At 36.5% G+C, this 19,241-nt stretch overlaps 1 protein-coding gene across 1 annotated transcript in view; it reads left to right on the top strand.

The window, feature by feature from the left end:
- The window catches only part of rap1ab (RAP1A, member of RAS oncogene family b), a 66,993-nt gene extending 48,278 nt beyond the window's left edge, over window positions 1-18,715 (top strand). The window contains exons 6-8 of the mRNA XM_082156801.1: window positions 7,652-7,795; window positions 7,904-8,013; window positions 17,660-18,715. Of these exons, the coding sequence (XP_082012927.1) occupies window positions 7,652-7,795; window positions 7,904-7,993 (234 nt within the window). The 3' untranslated portion in view covers window positions 7,994-8,013; window positions 17,660-18,715. The remainder of the gene's footprint in view (window positions 1-7,651; window positions 7,796-7,903; window positions 8,014-17,659) is intronic.
- Window positions 18,716-19,241: the final 526 nt, after the last annotated feature.

The raw sequence follows: 19,241 nt of genomic DNA, 5'->3' as shown, positions 1-19,241 counted from the left end.
CTTGTAATACAAAAGATATGTCTTAATGTCAGTAATCAACTGGGGAAGTTTCATGCTGATATATCAATTTTTATTTTTTATTATTTTTATTTTATTTTTTTATTCATTCACTTGGGGTTTCTCCCCTTAACACTGTAAAACTCCTTTACATCCAGGAGCAATGCAGTAGTGGCTTCCCTTTTGACTTCTGATGCCTTGTGGCTGTCCAGTTTCCATATTTCACTGTCTGTCATTATCTTTCACTATCTGTCCTCCACTGTCTGTATTTCACTGTCTCTCTACCATTGTTAGCCCGGTTAAAACCAGACCATTCTCAGTAGTAACTGAGTTATGGTCTGGCAAAGCTTCTTTAATAACTCATTTCCAAAGCGTTACCAACGGATGTTGCTCAAATGCCTCTGGGCGCAATTGGATAGACCTAAAACCAATCAGAGCGATCGTCATTGTGTAAAGACATATGTTGCGTCCCAATTCGCCTAAGTTACACTACGCCATAAAAGTATGTAACGTTACTCTTTTTGTGAAGAAAATGTATTTACTTTTGAATGTGTAGCAAAAAAGTAGGCAAGCTTTGGGACATACTACTTTATCGGTCATCTTTATTGGACGGATCTGTCTCGTGCATCCTGTCACGTAAACTGCCCTGTCAATCATCTTGTCACAGTTAAAATCCTCTATTAAATCTAATTTAATTTCCTACCGTTTCGGAGAGAAATGTAGTAGCATGTTCATCTGCCAGTGGGTCTATGGAGACTGTCCTCATGTGTTTGCAATTTGAATATAATAATGCATTTAAAAGTTGGTGCGCATCACCAATGGAGTGGACGTCGCTCAAATGCCTCTGGGCGCAATTAGATAGACCTAAAACCAATCAGAGCGATCGTCATTGTGTAAATCCCGCCTCAACGTTTCTGATTGGTGCCGCGATTTCGACGGCATGGAAATGGACTTGAATGAGCTCTTTGCCAGACTACTTGCAGAGCAAATCTAAATTTGCCGGAAGTTTCTGGGTTTTCCTAGGCTATACCATTGTATCTGTTCTGTTGAACTCAGGCAAGACAACCAACGGCGTGACGTCACATGTTGTATTACTGCAAGATGGCAGCACCCTTGCTATAACCAAACCTTTTTTTATTATACATTTTATATATATATATATATATATATATATATACACACACACACACACACACACACACACACACACACACACACACACACACACACACACACACACACACACACACACACACACACACACACACACACACACACACACACACACACACACACACACACACACACACGTGTGTATATATATATATACAGTACCAGTCAAAAGTTTGGAAACATTACTATTTTTAATGTTTTTGAAAGAAGTCTCTTATGCTCATCAAGCCTGCAGTTAAAAAAACAAAAAACAGTAATATTATGAAATATTATTACAATTTAAAAAAAAATTAAATATATTTTAAAATGTAATTTATTTTTGTGATGCAAAGCTGAATTTTCATCAGCAAGTACTCCAGTCTTTGGTGTCTTATGATCCTTCAGAAATAATTCTAATATGATGATTTGATACTCAGTTATTATCAATGATGGAAACAGTTGTGCTGTTTAATATTTTTTTTTTTGGGAATACTTTTTTCAGGATTCATTGAGTAAAACGTTAACAGCATTTATTCATTAAAACATCATTTATTCAAAATAAAAACATTTCTAACAATATAAATTGTTACCATCACCTTTTATCAATTTAATTCATCCTTGTTGAATTAAAGTACAAATTTCTTAAAAAAAAAAATTGTTATTGTTCCCAAACTTTTGAACGGTAGTGTATATTGTTACAAAAGATTTCTATTCTAAATAAATACAGTTCTTTTTAACTTTTTATTCATCAAAAAACCCTGAAAAAAGTATCTCAGGTTATAAAAAAAAATTAAGCAGCACAACTGTTTCCAACATTGATCATAAATCAGCATATTAGAATGATTTCTGAAGGATCATAAGACACCAAAGACTGGAGTACTTGCTGATGAAAATTCAGCTTTGCATCACAAAAATAAATTACATTTTAAAGTATATTCAAAAAGAGAACCATTATTTTAAATTGTAATAATATTTTATAATATTACTGGTTTTTTTGTTTTTTGTTTTTTTTACTGCAGGCTTGATGAGCATAAGAGACTTCTTTCAAAAACATTAAAAATAGTAACGTCTCCAAACTTTTGACTGGTACTGTATATATACACACACACACATATATATATATATATATATATATATATGTGTGTGTGTGTGTGTGTGTGTGTGTGTGTGTGTGTGTGTGTGTGTGTGTGTGTGTGTGTGTGTGTGTGTATATGTATATGTATATGTATATATATATATATATATATATATATATATATATATATATATATATATATATATATATATATATATACACACACACACACACACACACACACACACACACACACACACACACACACACACACACACACACACACACACACACACACACACACAAAATATATATATATATGTGTAATGTGTGTGATCAAAAATGTCTGTAAAAAATAATTCTGCATCGTTTATCCTTTTGATCTTTCATTCAAAAAATTTGCAAAAATTCATTGACGTAAAAGAATTGAAAGTAGGGGGGGAATCACATTATGAAATAAATGGTTTTCTCCAAAACACGTTGGCCACAATTATTGGTACCCCTAGAATTTTTTTATGAGTAAAATATCTCTGAAGTATATTCCCATTAATATTTACCTTTTTTTTTTTGCACACCAGGGTGACTAGGAACATGAAATTGTCCAGCTATGACTTCTTGTTTCACATGAGTTTAAATATGAGGAAAATTCCAAAGGCCAAATTCCCTTAATTATCCATCACAATGAGTAAAACCAAAGAATATAGTTCTGATGTGCAGCAAAAGATTTGTCCCGATATTTATAATAATTACATCATATATAAAATATAACCATATCCTAGCATATTGTTTAATCACAGTTTTACAATAACAACAGTAATATCAATAATATATAATAATAATCATTATCATTATTTACTCAGCTATGTATACATATCCCGCTCTATTGTAATAGTCACCATTTACAATATCAAGATAAATAACTGTTTATAATCATCACTACTTCCGTTATTTTACAGTAACCAGCACCCCCTAATCACAAACATAAGAATACCAAGATCCCTCACTCAGCCTTATATTTTGTCAACAACATTTCTTTGAATTTTCATGGTGGTTTTCACCGCCTGGACTTTAAAGTTACCACATCCCCTCACATTATAGCCCCCTTCTCTTCCTATAAAGAACTTTTGAATATTACCCGGCAGATCATTTTTGTTGGCTTTATACAAGAATTGAGCAGTATAAAAATCAACTAGATCAGAAAGTTGAAAAAATTTAGATTGCAGAAATATGTTTGTGTGATCAAAATATCCCACCTTGTGTATGATTCTAACTGGTCGTTTTTGGAGTAAGAAGAGGGTATGTAGTGAACTTTTGTAGTTATTGCCCCAAATTTCTATACAAAAAGTTAAATAGGGCAAAACCAGTGAACAATACAATATATATAGTGCATTATATTCCAAGACATATTTAACTTTATTAATTATAGAAATACTTTTAGATACATTAGCTTGTATGTATCTGATGTGTGGTTTCCAGCTTAATTTACTATCAATAGTTATTGATCAATACTTAATATTTCTGCGTTTTCTTTATAATTACCAAACATCATTACTTTCGTTTTAAATTCAAAGATAATTTATTCATATATCCATATTTTTAGTTTTACTAATTCTTTATTTACTATCTTTATAAGTGTATTATAATTATCACAAGAATAGAATAATTAGGGATGTCCCCGACACAGGATTTACATAGTCGAATCAGAATCCTCAAGTTTTGCCTTTAGTCGACTAATAGTCGAATCATGTGCATGTGGGGGACGGGAGGGGCGGGGCTTAACATTTTAAAGACATGATGTAGCCTACAGAACATCACACAAAGAATAGAAGAAAATGTATACAAATGTTTTGGATCAATAAAACTAAGAAATAAAATAACTGCAAAAAGGCCACACTGCAGACAGGATTTGCATTTCACATGTTGGCAAATCAAATGAAATCGGCTAAATTGTACAGCGCAACATCGATGCACCGAAACTAACAGACTTACAGAATTAAATCAGAACAGAATATACCTTTTTAATAGTAAAAAAATAAAATAATAAGTCAGAATCGATTCACAACTGTGCAGAACTCCTAAAGTGCAGGCCAGGGGAACATATATTCAAAACACAAGCCAAAAATTGTTCAATTAGATAACCCTGAGTGATCAATAAATAAAATTAAAATAAAGAAATTATAAAAAATAAAGAAAATATAGCCGGAATCGTCAACTTTGTCTTTTTAACTGTAGAGACAGTGGCAGTCTTTTTAGCTAAACATTTTCACAGCATCCAAAAATCTAATTAGAACCGGCAGAAATGTTTTGAAATCACTTGTACCCTACCTGAAAAAAATCCAGTCTTTCACTCTGCCTTTGTCCGTTTGAGTCTTTTCAAATTGTGGAAAAAGGACGTTCTAAAACACTTAAACGTGAAAAACGCTTAACGGCTTAATGTCTTAATGTAGGTCATGTTAAAAGATCAAATTCTGTACATATCTTTTTGATAAAGCATACTATATAGCCTACAGAAAAGCAGATGAGCGCAGAATATGAAAGCAACACGTTTAATTAAACATTAAGCATTTTTCTCCCATAGAAAACCGTTATTATATAGAAAATGGTTTGCGTTCATATTCTGGGTTAATCTGCACATAGTATTTAATAAGGTGTGTACTATGTACAAAATTTGATCTTTTAATACTCTTAGTAGCCTATTAAACCACGTTAAGCGTTTTCGTGGGAGGAAAACGCTTACCGTGTAATTAAATGCTTTGCGTTCATATTCTGCGCTCATCTGCTTTTCTGTACATAGTTTGCTTAATTAGTATGGCGTTTACTATGGTGTTTATTTTGGTGTTTTAATTTCACTGTCTTAATACATTAAGCCACGTTAAGCGTTTTTCACGCTAAGCGTTTTAGAACGTCCCGAGGAAAACCAACTTGTTAACGTTGGCCTTGTTAAAGTGTGATCATGGTTTTCCTGATGCTAAATCCAGCCTTGGAGAATATCCTTTCTGATGGTGTGCATCCACACTTTAGATTTTCTTATCCCAGGCATGGTTAAAGATTTAAATCCCTGCTGCCAAGATGCTCCTCTGTCGGTCACGGATCATGGAAAGTGGAACTTAAATCTCTCACAGGATTTATTCACGCTCACGCACGTTAAAAATATTTATTAAAAGCCTTTTTATTTACAGCATTATAATGATAGGCTGTATATTAACTTGCTGGCAGAAAACCGGTAGTTCTATGTGAAATCAGACATTGAGCACCCCCATATAGCCAAAATGGCATGATCCTTGTTTCATAACACCTCGACTGTAAGATTGGTAATCGAATCAGGCTCCTCCTATCAAAGCATCGAATCTTCGACTATTCGGGGTCACTCCTAGAATATGTTGGTATCATCAGCAAATATCAATTTCAATAATTTAGATACACGAAATATGTAATTTATATATAAATTAAATAATTTAGGACCTAATACTGATCCTTGAGGGACCCCACAAGCAATGCCCAGACACTGTGACGTAAACTCGCCCCAACTTCACAAACTGTTGTCTCTGTTAAGTAACTTTTGATCCAGTTCAAAGTCACTCCCCTAATGCCATATTTTTCCAGTTTATTGAGTAAAATTTAATGATTAAGTGTATCAAAGGCTTTAAATCAATAAATATTCCAACTGCAAATTTATTTATTTTATCTAGGGTGTTTGTAATTTCTTCCACAGCTTCCATTAAGGCCATTGATGTCGACCTCTTTGCTCTAAAACCATACTGACTTTCATTTATGTGATTTTCATTTTCATTCATTTTCATTTTATTGTTTATTTTTACAGGGACAATGCACAATTAAAAGTAATTGCACCAGAATTAGCTAATAGCTAGTTTACATCTGCTGTCCCTGGGCAGGTAAACAAATAAAATAACATACATTACATAAAACATACACCACATAAAACATCACAATACATACATGTCCAGGAATATAAAATTTAAAACCAGAATATAAAACAGATAATGTACAACACAGTCATGTTTGTCTATACATTTTTCTAATCTATCATTAAATAGTTTCTCTAAGATTTTTCAAAACTGAGGTAGCAGAGAAGACAGGTCTATAGTTTGTGAAGATGTGCTTGTTTCCATTTTTATATAATGGTATTATTTTTGCAATTTTCATTTTATTTGGAAATATTCCAGTCTGAAATGATACTTTGCATATGTATGTTAGCACATGTAAACCATGTCTGACTTTACTGTTGTGACAAACAGCTTCAACTATAAAATTGAGAATATACCTTGTGTTACAGATATTGCACAAGTAGTTCACTGGTGGATTCATTACGATAGTGATGTAAATTTTGGCATTCTTCATCTTCGAAGAAATATATATTTTTTGAAAACCTTTTATTTATTAAGAATTTGGTCCGGTGTAAAATATTTGCAAAATATAAACTATTTAAGAAAATGTCATATAGCTGTAAGTAACTATGTTGTAGCTAAAAACCTATTAAAACTAAGCAATCATGTCTCATTTCCACAACTTGGGAACACACAGCCCTGAATATTTATGTAAAGGGCTATTCAGACATCTAGTGGCTACTGTATGGTATTACAGATTATTTTATTTTTATTTTTAACTAACATGTACAAGGAAAAAACACAACATTTTAAATTTCTACTCAATCTAAATATTAGTTTATTTTAAAATAGGCCTAGGCTACATGTTGACTAAAGCCGTGATCTTTCTTAATTTGCCTGACTGAACTTGGGGCGTTGGCAGTGGGAGTTCCCCTACGTTACCTAGGCAGCGAACATCCCGTTAAGTGAAGAGATTAAGAAAGGACATGTTGGTACAATCATGTTGTTTGCATTTTCTTCTTTGAAAACAAAATATCAGCGGAATTTCCATGAATATAAAGCGTTTTTGTCCCGCGGGCAACGTTTCTACTGGCAGCAGTGATTCATTCAGCGTCTAAGGAGATTGTAGAAAGCTGTTATTTGCACACGCACCAGCGGGTGGCATACGTGAGTCATTACTGGCAACAGAACCAGGAACTACTGTATAATCAAGCAGCGCTTAATATAGTGTTATTATGCCAAAATACTGATTTATTTAAGTTTTAAATTAAACCATTGTAATCCTGAAAGTATTCCCCCTTTTTTCAAAATGTAACTATAATCTGATTACTACGTTTTTTGACGTAACTGTAACGAATTACAGTTGCTGGATTTTTGTATCCTGATTACATAACGCCGTTACATGTATTCTGTTACTCCCCAACCCTGTTCGCCGGTCTAATAAGCAGACTAAAAATGTTACAAAACTACAATGTTTTCATAAATGTTGCATGACTGTTTAGTGTCTATGGCTGAATGATAGATCCACATAATTGCCATTGTGTATCTGATTTATTTTTTCACTCCTCCTCTCCGACTATAGGTGCCGATGATCCTGGTGGGTAATAAGTGTGATCTGGAGGACGAGAGGGTGGTGGGGAAAGAACAGGGGCAAAATCTGGCCCGGCAGTGGAACAACTGTGCCTTTCTAGAGTCCTCTGCCAAATCAAAAATTAACGTCCTTGATGTGAGCATGTTTCATATACTTGCTTGATATGTCCCTCATTCAGAACATATTCCAGTAGTTTCATGTTCATATTGAGTACATCATGAATGTATTTTTTGCAAATTGCAGATCTTCTATGACTTGGTCAGACAAATTAACAGAAAAACACCGGTGGAAAAGAAGAAAGCAAAAAAGAAATCCAATTGTGTTGTCCTGTAGAGCCAGCAGCACTGAGCCAGGTCTGTCATGTCACTTACGTCATTCATTTATTAATGTACAACCCAATTTCTAGAAGTTGGGACATTTTGTAAAATGCATTAATCATGAATCTGTGGTTTAATTCTCTTGAACCTTTATTTAACTGACAAAAGTACAAATTAAAGATTTCCAATGTTTTCTCTGACCAAATTAATTGTATTTTTAAACAAATGTTGAGTTTGGCTGCAACTCTCCAAAAAAGTTGGGACAGAGGCAAAATAAAATTGAAAAGATTATAGAATATCCTAGTTGAACTTTGAAGTTTTGAAACCGTCCACAATAGGTGAATTGGTAATAGGTGATGGTATTGTGATAGGGTATAAAAGGAGCATCTCAGTCTTTGCTAGCAAAGATGGGTCGTGGCTCACCACTTTGTGCCAAATATTGTGAGAGAATTGTCGAACAATTCAAAAACCACATTTTCAATGAAAGATTGTAAAGAATTTGGGTCTTTCAGCATCTACCATACATAATATTGTGGAAAGATTTAGGGAATCCAGAGAAATCTCATTCTTTGTAGGTAAAGTCCTCTGTTGAATGTGTGAGACCCAATGTGGTGTGTCTTTTGTGTTCATGGTTAAGTGCTAATCTTATTTGCATTCCCACTGAAAAACAAGCGATCTAGCGTGAAAATGTTGCCTATAAATAGTGTTGCGCGCCTTATCAAATTCAGATGATCAACCTCTCCTCTATTTTGCTTGGGAACTAATGTGGTCGGAACCAAAGTTTACTTGACTGCGTTCACTGGAATCCTCTCAAGCGGAGGACTTCTACATTCCGATTGGTTGCCGCCGAACCGCGTCATAGTTCATTACCGTAAAGTTGACATGACTTCAACTCTTCTCGCTGTCCAAGACGTGCCGCTATTAATAACCATAAATCGTAATAATGTACCTTTAATTGTCTATATAAAATACATAGCCTAATCAGCGCTCATATGCACACATAAAGTTTGCCATAACGCACCGGGAAATGTAATGATCATGAATGTGTCGTGAAAAGAACAGGAGGAGACTGTCTAAATATTTTAATGATTTATTGGTAATGTTATCTGTGTTTTCAGCTGCAGAGATTAACAATGATGCTAACTCGTCATATCTGCTGTAGTGGACATGCCTATATGCACGTTACATAATCTGAGAATATTTATTTTCCATTTGAATCTGTTCATTCACATGTAGACATTTCAAGCTTTCTATATATAATTCTCATGTCTGTGAGGCAAGTATACGCTGAGTTTCGGTACATTTATGTGATGCGCTCAAGGTCACTGAGATCGAATCGACAGAAAGCACCTTTATTTTACAAAAGCACAATGTTTTGTTGTTGTGAGTTTAAAAATAAAATAAAAGTAGACCCTTTACAGTTTGCATTACTCTTATCTGTATGACCAAAACATTTTTATTTTAAGTGAAATGCAAGTGATTGTGCCTGCACTTGTTTGTCATGCAGTAAAGCACGCTCTCCACACAAACATTTAAATATGGGCCTAATAATAGCACACATTTATCTAGGTTAACATTAGAGCGAGCGGACTTGTAAAGTTGCTACTACTTACATGTTTCAAGTGATACGCCATATTTGAGGTCGATGAATGAGTGGCGAATGTTTGGATTTCATACTGTTAACAATCTGTCTGTTACAGCCTACGTGATTTTGTCACTTCCTGTGGATTTAAAAAATATATATAATTCTGCGACTAACCGACTAATAATATCTTAGGCGACCAAGCCTCTTCTAGTCGACTAACGGTTAGTCGACTATTAGGGAGCAGCCCTAAAAAATTTGTTTGGTTGCCCAAATTATTCTAAATATATTTTTGTGTTCAGCAGCAGAAAGAAATTCATACAGGTTTGGAACATCTTGGGGGTGAGTAAATGATAACAGAATTTAAATTGAGTGTACTATCCCTTTAAATATAGCCACATTGGGAAGAACTTTGGAAAACCGTTGTCACTAAATAGTCTGCCGCTTGAATCTCTGTTATGCAAGAAAGCTATACATCAATTCTATGCAGAGATATTGCAGAATTTTCTGAGCCTGAGCTCATCTCCGATGATTCAAAAGACAGTGGAAATGTGTGCTGTGGTCAGATGAGTTCACGTGTCAGCTCGAGTTTTCCGTCCCAAAGACTAAAAAGACCATCCAGACTTTCATCCGTGACGGAAAAGGAAACATCTGTCATGATAGGGGGGTGCATCACTGAAAACGGTATGGGCGACTTGTAGTAATGGGAAACCGAGGCTTTCTGAAGCGTTTGAGGCTTTTATCAAATTGTGGTGAAACATTTTTCATTACTCAAAGCTTTTAACACAATACGCATTAGTGATATCTGGTGGTCAGACTTGTTTTCTGTACCATGTCTAACAAATCATCACGGAGCAGAGGATATGCAGTTTGAAAAAGCATGATGTGACCAAACAAAGCTTCGGAAGTCAGTGACATACAAGAGTGGAATCAATCTGGGATCAATACAGTTTTTATGTAATCTAATCTCAATTTAATTTGTGCCAATGAGACCACAACTCATGTCATGTAGCCTGGTCAACGGATTCACATATTGATCAATAATATAAAATATACAAGTATGTGATCTTAATTAATAATTGACGCGAGTCATTGAAAAAATATTTTGAATGAGCTGTTAAACCCTTATGTTCTGTTCAGTGTCTCTGAGACCCCAGCTATAAAACATGATTAAATGCAATGCAAATTAGTGTACACGCATAACCAAGTCAATGCACAGTCAAACACAAGGGTAATGGGATGTGCTTTTGCAAAGGTGAATAAGTCTGAAATACAAAAATTCAAAGCTTCAAACGTCATCAGTCACATGGTATTGTCATTTTGAGACAAGTATCGGTACAGTGTGTGATACAATTGTGCTTTGAAAACTGCGTCAGAGCCCCAGTATCAACCGTCCCATCACTAGTGACTTGCGAATGTGTGAAGGTGCTATTGACGTGGAGACGTATTGGGATTGTACAGATACTTACACTGCCATCAAGATGACATCTTTCCTGGGAAGCAAGACAATGCCAGCCCTCATTCTGCATGTGCTGCAAACTGAGTGGTTTCGTAGACACTGCATAGCAAAGTGGATGCGCTTGACTGGCCCGTCTGCAGTCCAGATCTGTCTCCTATTGAAAATGTATCGGCCCATCATGAAAAGTAGAATCAGATTAAGAAGACTACAGGCTGTTGAGCAGCTGTCTTGTATCAGGCGAGATTGGGCAAAAATTTCACTTGCAAAACTGCAACAATTAGTTTCCTTAATTCCCAAACAATCAAAAAAGTGTAATTAAAAGGAAAGGTGGTGTGACACAGTGGTACACATGCCTCTGTCGCAACTTTTTTTTTTTTTTTTTTGGTATTGCAGCCATCAAAATCAACATTTGTTTATATTTACATAATACATTTAAGTTGGTCAGTGAAAACATTGGAAATATTTTTTTGTACTTTTGTCAGTTAAATAAAGGTTAAAGAGAATTAATTTGCCACAAATTCTTGATTTTTATTACATTTTACAAAATGTACCAACTTTTCTGGAAATGGGGTTTTACATCTGTTCGGTCAAAGTCTCTCCCACCTACATTATTTTTCATAGACTGATTTATTGCTTAGGCCAAATAATTTGCCCAGTATACATACAGTAGGCATCTAGTCATAGTTGGGGGCGTGGCGAGGGTGGAGTCGGCGTGGGGGAAAACACTGCGAACATCGTGTGTATTTGAATGACAAAAATGTGATATTGCGAGTCATTAACGCCTGCCGACCGGCAACGGTACATTGTAAAATTAACTGCAATAGGTTATGATAGCCCTTATTTAATTAAAAACTGGGTCAATGACCCAACCAAATGGCCGGAGGTGTCGTTTCCAGACATATTTTGTGATCTGGTTGAATCTCCAAGACATCGCGGCAGCTGTAGCGGTAACATTAGCCTATAACTCAATCAACTTATGTTGCATACTACAACTCCATAAAACCTTGTCACTTACCAATTGTACGTATGCTTCACTCCAAACTATTAATCCTTTTGTAAAACGTGATCACTTAAGAAGTTATAAAGTCCTCTAGTAACTCACAGACTGCAGTCTGCTCCATAGGTTCACGGCTCGCGTCATGAGCCTTCAGCTGATAACGCTAATGTGAATGAGACATCCCTTATGAAAAACAACTATAGGAATCTTGTTGTATTTTGGGACATACTATAGAAGTAGGTATTACAGAACATCACAAGTATACACTACTATAGAAATCTTATAGGATTACTATAGTTCTTTTTCGTAAGGGATGTAGACAAAACTAGCCCACCACTGCCTAATACGAGTTTAACACCCACTACTATATCACACAGGGATCTACTCACACAGTAATATTAAAAAAATTCTCATTTCCGGTTCTGTGTGTTTATTAGGAAGGATGTAGAACATCAATTCATAATTTGTTTGTTTATTGGCGGTACAGAAAACGACACAGCAACTCTTCGGCATGATTGTCCCGTGTATTTCAATGAGCGCCAAGGCAATGTTTTCCCCCACGGGCTAAATTCACATCACGTGACGGGGCGTTCCCAGACCAACCGTCTGTATCTATTCAGAAATTTTAAAGCAGTAAGACCTGTTTCATACCACTAGGGCTGTAGTCAACCAAAGAAATGCTTAGTCGACCAAGGTCCTGTCCTGCGCAACGATTAGTCTACAAAAAAATAAAAATAGACGCGATGTTTTGCATTTTGATTGAACATTTATTAAACAATTGTCATAGAGCATTTATAAAACAACAACGAAAAACATCAATAATACATAAAACAATAATAATACAATTCTTTGAAAATTAAGTGATTTTTTTTTTTTTAACTGCAAAGTGAGGAGCTCTGTCCTAGGTCTATAGTGACAGTCACAATCGCGCACCTGACCACACCACACGCTACAAAAAATATAACTGCTAAAACTGCAAAATAATGAAAAATCCTAACAAAAGCTCTTGTTTATACAGGCTGTATATTCTTCTTTACTTTCAAAAGCTATGGGTTAACTTTTGTCCAGCCGATCTACGTTAGGCGTTTTAAAACAAACACACAAAAAAACCAAATAGCCTTAAAAACAATCCTAATAATAATAGGCTATATAGCAAGAAGGCCTATAGGTTTATTTTCGTTTTGTTACATTATTTAGGCTATTTTCAAACGCGTCAAGTGTACAAATAAAAACAAGAACATAAGAAAACACGATCTATTGAGTCAGCATAATAAAGCCGTTAAGGCTACTTGCAGATCTGCAGGCCTAGTCCACCTTTTTTATGTTGTGGGCCAAAAACACTAACATGTCCACATTCTTGGGTAAAAGACAGCTCCTCGACTTGTTAACAATAAATCCTGCTTTGGAAAATATGCTCTCTGCAGGAGTGGAGGTTGCAGGGATGCAGAGCACGCGTTTGTCTGCCCGAGCAAGTCGTGGATATCTCTCCTCATTATTTAGCTATCCTCATAGCTTGCACTCCACAGTCTTGTCGTCTTTTTTTGTAAAATGCAGCCAGACAAAAGATTTAGATTTCTTGGACATTTTGTGACTAAAGCCAAAACAAGTAGCGTTCTAACTGAATGAATACAGCAAAACTACCTATATTCCTTACTGAGCGCGAAGCAACAGTGCAGCCAGCCACAGGTGCGGTTTCCAAGTGTTCTACGTGGTGCGCTAAACTGTGGCGCTGTTACAAAATAGCCTAAATTAAAGCATTTAAAGTTGGGGATAAAACATAGGCTAATTATATTTAGAATACAGTAATCAGTGCTTTAAGTGGCCTGAAAGAGGTGCCGGTACTCTATTATTTTTTTATATATATATATATATTTTTTTTTTTGCTGCTCCCCTGAGGTAACAACAACTATATTGGGGTTTTATATACAGAAGTCAACAGACAACCTTGTAAAAAATAATAAATCCTTTTATTAGTTTGTGGATTTGTTTGAGCTAGAAAGAGCTACTGAACATAAATAAAATGTGCAAAAGGGTATTGAAAAAAATACTCTTACAAATAAAAAAAATACTCTTACAAAGAGCTACAGTAGAAAGAGCTACTGAACATAAATAAAATGTGCAAAAGGGTATTGAAAAAAATACTCTTACAAATAAAAAAAATTTTCTGCTACTGAACATAAAATGTGCAAAAGGGTATTAAAGAAAATACTCTTAGAAAGAGCTACAGTAGAAAGAGCTACTGAACATAAATAAAATGTACATAAAATAAATTATAAAACATAATAACATAGTAACCACAGAACAGTAGAACATAAACATGAAGATGGTTCATTTCTTTACCCCTGAAAAATATACAAAAGCAGATTCAGAAAAATACAATCAAAGTACACCAAATGAGAAATACTGTACAAATCATTTTACCTAGAAAAGGCTCCAGCACGTTTTGGGCTCCACTTTCCTTGCACTTTGGGCTTCGCAGTTTGTGGATGCTGCACTTCTCCTCCCTAGTGCCAGCCATGTCTGCACATACATTTGTGCATTAAACTGATCCAAGGGTGGTCCGTTGCATTTCAGGAAGATCAGATTTGAAAGCCTTTTGATGTCGAGAGAGTTTCTTTTATCTGTCAAAGTATCATTCATTGAGCTGAAAGCTCGCTCGCATTCACTTGTTGATACTGCAATGGTGTGTACAGCTTTAAGGAGAGGCTTCAGGGCTTCTGGTGTCTTGGAAGCTTTAAGGTCTTTATACTCCCTAAATCCTAGGACACTTTCCCTCTCCCCAACTCTGAATCTCTGACATAAACGTCTGACTGCTGCATCCCCATATTGAATATCTAGAGATGCAGGCCAGGAGTCAGACTGGAGGACCTTGATGTCTGAGAGGAGGTGACTATCTGTCTTTTCAGAAGAGGTTCTACTGACATGTGAGGAAGTTGTTGGAGTCATCCTGCACTTAACATTTTCAGCCAGGCTGCGGAAAAATTGCCCAGGGTTGATTTGTATAACCCTCTGATTTTCATGCAGGCATACATTTCTGAAGATTTTCTTCTTTTCAGCTTCAATGGCAGTTTGTGTGTAGGGACCAGGTGTGGATACCATTGACTCAAACACCCGGATTTGTCGGTCCAGCTGCCTGTCGGCTTGATCCAAAGTCATGTCCCGTCTCTGGAGCATTCTTGAGAGGTCACTGAGTTCTGTGAGAGCGTCATACATGATGCCAAGATTGACCACAAAAGAAACAGAAGTGAGAACATCATTGAGTCCTTTGTATTTCGCTCTCTCTCTTGAGTCCCTGCTGGTATCAGCAGCAGCACTTGTAAAGTGTACCTGCAGAGCTTGGTAGTTCTCCCATACTGCTTTCACTGTTCTCTCGCTTGAAGCAACCCAACGCACTGATAAAACACGGCCTATCACAAGGAGACGCTGTCCAACATTGTGAGCACTCTCGGTTAACTCCCTTTGGTTTTTTGGGGATGCATGGTAGAGGGAGTAAAGCTGATCTAAAAATATTTTAAAGTGGTTGATTCCTCCTACCTCCTTCAAAACATCACAAACTGCCAGTTCCAGTCTGTGATTGGAACAATGCCAGACAAACAGGTAAGGGAATTTGGAACAAAGCTGCGCAGCAACTCCTGCTTTCCTCCCAAGCATCACTGAGGCTCCATCACAAGCAAATGCCAACAAATGTTCCTGATGGTAGTGAGGGTCAAAGCCATTATTATGAAGACATCCTAACAGTGCTTCAGTGATGTCCTTTGCTGTGGTCCCCTGCAGCTCAATCAGTTCAAAAAATATTGTGTCTGGCACTTCACTGGAAATAGCTGACCGCAGGCACACGACAAGCACAGACTTTCCACTTATTGTAGTGGATTCATCAATGAGCACACACAATTTTCTTTCATTCATCACTATGTCATTGACTACCTTCTTTTTCATTTCAGCTGCAATGTGATCCAGTATATTTGCACATGAGTTATTAGAGTGCAAAACTCTGCCCATCTTGACACCATTTAAGACTTGCAACTGGACATCTATTGGCATGTCTGTAAAGGGACGCCCATGCTTGCCAATCTTATAAGCTGTTCTAAACACATTGCAAGTTGAAGCGTAGTCAGCCTTTCTCATATCTTCAATGTGTTTTTGCATTGTATTTTGTGTTGCCTTCTCTTTTATTTCAACTGCTTTCTTGTGATAAATTGAGTCTCTGTGCTCTTTTATTTTCTTTCGTAGTGAGTTTTGTTGTGCAGCCTTGTCCCTTCCAAAAGACGAGATTAAGCACCCACTCCACTCCTGCGACACTCTCTGCCCTTGCTGCATGTCCACGCGAGCACAAACTTGACTACACACACTACAACCCAACTTTTTATTTTTGCTCATCAGCCACTTGTAATTTGTGGAGAAATACCGGACTTGTGCTTGGGTCCAACACTCTGGCCACTCATGCTCGCTAACGCGGCTGTTGTCATCGGTAGAAGTGACGTCACTCTCATCCTCGTCGCCACTTGTGAGAACCTCATCGACCGCGGCACAAGTGCTGCTTTCATTCTGACCGGCTGCAGCGATATCATTCTGGCTTGGTGGGGTGTCAGCCACCGAGTCCTCTGATTCTGACCTTGTTCTTTTACTACTCAGAGTCTGAAGCCAGGAGAGCATATTAAGTGTTCATTTATTTGTGTTTTAACTGAGCAGCTATGGTTTCGCGCTTCACACACCCTCTCCAGACCACGTTGAGTTGACACTGACAGCGGCAAATGCGACGCATGCGCTTTTCACTTGTAAAACTCAAGGGTGTATGGGTAATGCAGTCTCTGCTCTCGGTGAGACGAATTAGGAAGCTTGCATTGTGAAGGGCGCTCTGAAAAGCGGCAGCGCAGCCAAAGGATTAAAACAGATGTGCAAATGAGCGTACCGGTACGCTAAAAGCACGTTCTGGGCGCACGGAGATGTGTCGGTACGCTTAAGAGCTATATTTGGAAGTGGCGGTACTGAGTACCGGCGCGTACCGGCCCACTTAAAGCACTGACAGTAATATATATAACTGCTTATAAAGGAATAAATATCAAGGAGTAAGTCAATGAAAATGTCTTTATTGGTAAAAAAAAAAAAAAAAAATTATGCCACTGGTCGACCAATGAGAATGTCAGTCGACCAAGACGGCATCGACCGATTAGTCGACTAGACGACTAAAGTTGACAGCCCTACATACCACACACGACAACAGCATACTTATTGTGGTGCCCATAAGGTTACAGCATTCACCACTGCACACGGCCCAAAGCGGATGCAAGTAAAGTTTCAGTGCAGTGCCTGTTTTTCTGCTAGTAGCATTCTGAAGTGCTTGAGTGTTTATTAGCACGTCTTTTTGCAAGATAAGGTTTAATCAAGCAACATTCCATAAAAGCGTACCAGCGTTGTAGGGTCTGATGATGTGAATCAATATATTTGCTTGTACAGTTTCTGTAAAAATATTCAGTAAATTGATTGTTTACCAAACTTATCCACTAGAGGGCAGCAGTTGCTCAGTCTTTAGCAGTTAAAATAAAATTTGTTGGCCTTATGAAAGTATAGGATAGAAGAATAGGATTTAATGTGTATTTGTGATTTTTTTTTTTTTCTCTCTCTCTCTCTCTCTCTCTCTCTGCAGAATGCTGTAATGAAGAACTGTTAGCTTGTTTGGATCATGCCAGTATTCCCATCCTCAATGAGTGATTCAATGGAACAGCTGACTCAAAGCAGCACCGGACAGAGCGAGCAAGAAAACCAGTCACAACTCTTTTATTTCCCCTTTATGTTGGCAGAAAAATCTGAGGAAGAACTCTATTTCCCATGAGCCATTTCAATAGAACTGAGAACAGCTCAACATTTCCCTGATCTTCTGCGGCTGATATTTACATTAATAGTGAAAATCAACCACCTTTTCAGTTTCCACACAATGAATCTTAGGACACAATTGCTTGGGATTCTTGAGCTATCTTTTTTTCCCCTTTATGTTGAAAATCTGGTGGCAATATTTAAGATCATTCAGCTTCCTCTAAAAACCCATGGATACATCTGTTCAGAAACTTGACTGAGACAGAGGAAAAAAATCACTGAAATTTTACCACAAACGTGTTTTTAAACCTTTTTTTTTTCATAAACTCTTGAACTCTGTGCTTTTTTTAAATGGCCTCATCTGTTGAAAAAGCCGGACGAGAAATCCGAGTTAACAGTATTCATTTGTGCAATACTGCATGTTCAAGGACATGGAGGATGACAATGTTCAATAGCAAGTTATCAGCATGACCATCTTTAAGTGTAGATGTTGTAAATGATGTCTAGTTCAATTGTTTCCTCTCTTAAGTTGTACTTCCATTCTTGGTACAATGTGTAAATGTCTATAGATGACAAACATGTATATAAATATTGTTTTGCTGACAACTATTGACACTCATCAGAAAGTACTGCCCCATTTCCAATGTGACAATATTTTGTATTCAGTCACATGGTTTTCCTAGCTCATATATCATTTGCCATTCTGTTTCATAAAGACTATTTCAGAAGTAAACAGGCCTTTTATAGTGTAAAAAGTGGGGGAAGGAACGATCGATTTCTATACCTATCGAGACTGAAATATATTGTACTAAAACTTTTTCCTCCTGTGTTTTTCTGTCAAAAGATGTTCTGGCTTTTAAGATTATTAAATTTTAGTACCTTTTCATTATTTCTGCTGTTTTGAATTTTATTGGTTTATCTGTCATCTTTTAACAAGATTATTTTCCCTCTTTCCTGGGATGTTCTTAAAGAGCTTTTATCAGATCGATGGAACGATGGTTGTGAAGCAAAGCTTCTCTTTTTTTTTTGGTCTGACCAAAACATTTTTAAATCCTCCATCTCACTGTTGGTATTCTGATGTCTAACTTTCTTCTTTTTCTGTACATCACATAAAAACCCAATTAGACGCAAACAATGTAACAGCCAACAACTTAACATGGCAAAAAGGAACCTGAGGACTTAAATTCCTACTGTATGCCATCAGTAATATAAATATTATGGAAAACTCTTATTTTAAAATGTTTGGTCCATATCTGCATAGTTCTGGTATTTCAATATGATTGGCTGAGTAGTGTTCTTTACAGTTTACAGACTCAGCACTGGGACATGTGTATCAACTTGCTTGTCTTTGCTTGTCCCTGCCAGGCATTAGTAGTGGGGAATTTTTTATTTTTATTTTTTTTATTTCTGCAATT

This window comes from Leuciscus leuciscus, assembly GCF_965113295.1.
Source record: "Leuciscus leuciscus genome assembly, chromosome: 23".
Taxonomy (NCBI): Eukaryota; Metazoa; Chordata; class Actinopteri; order Cypriniformes; family Leuciscidae; genus Leuciscus; species Leuciscus leuciscus.
The sequence above is the reverse complement of the archived record's forward strand: the minus strand, read 5'-3'. Positions and strand labels throughout refer to the sequence as shown.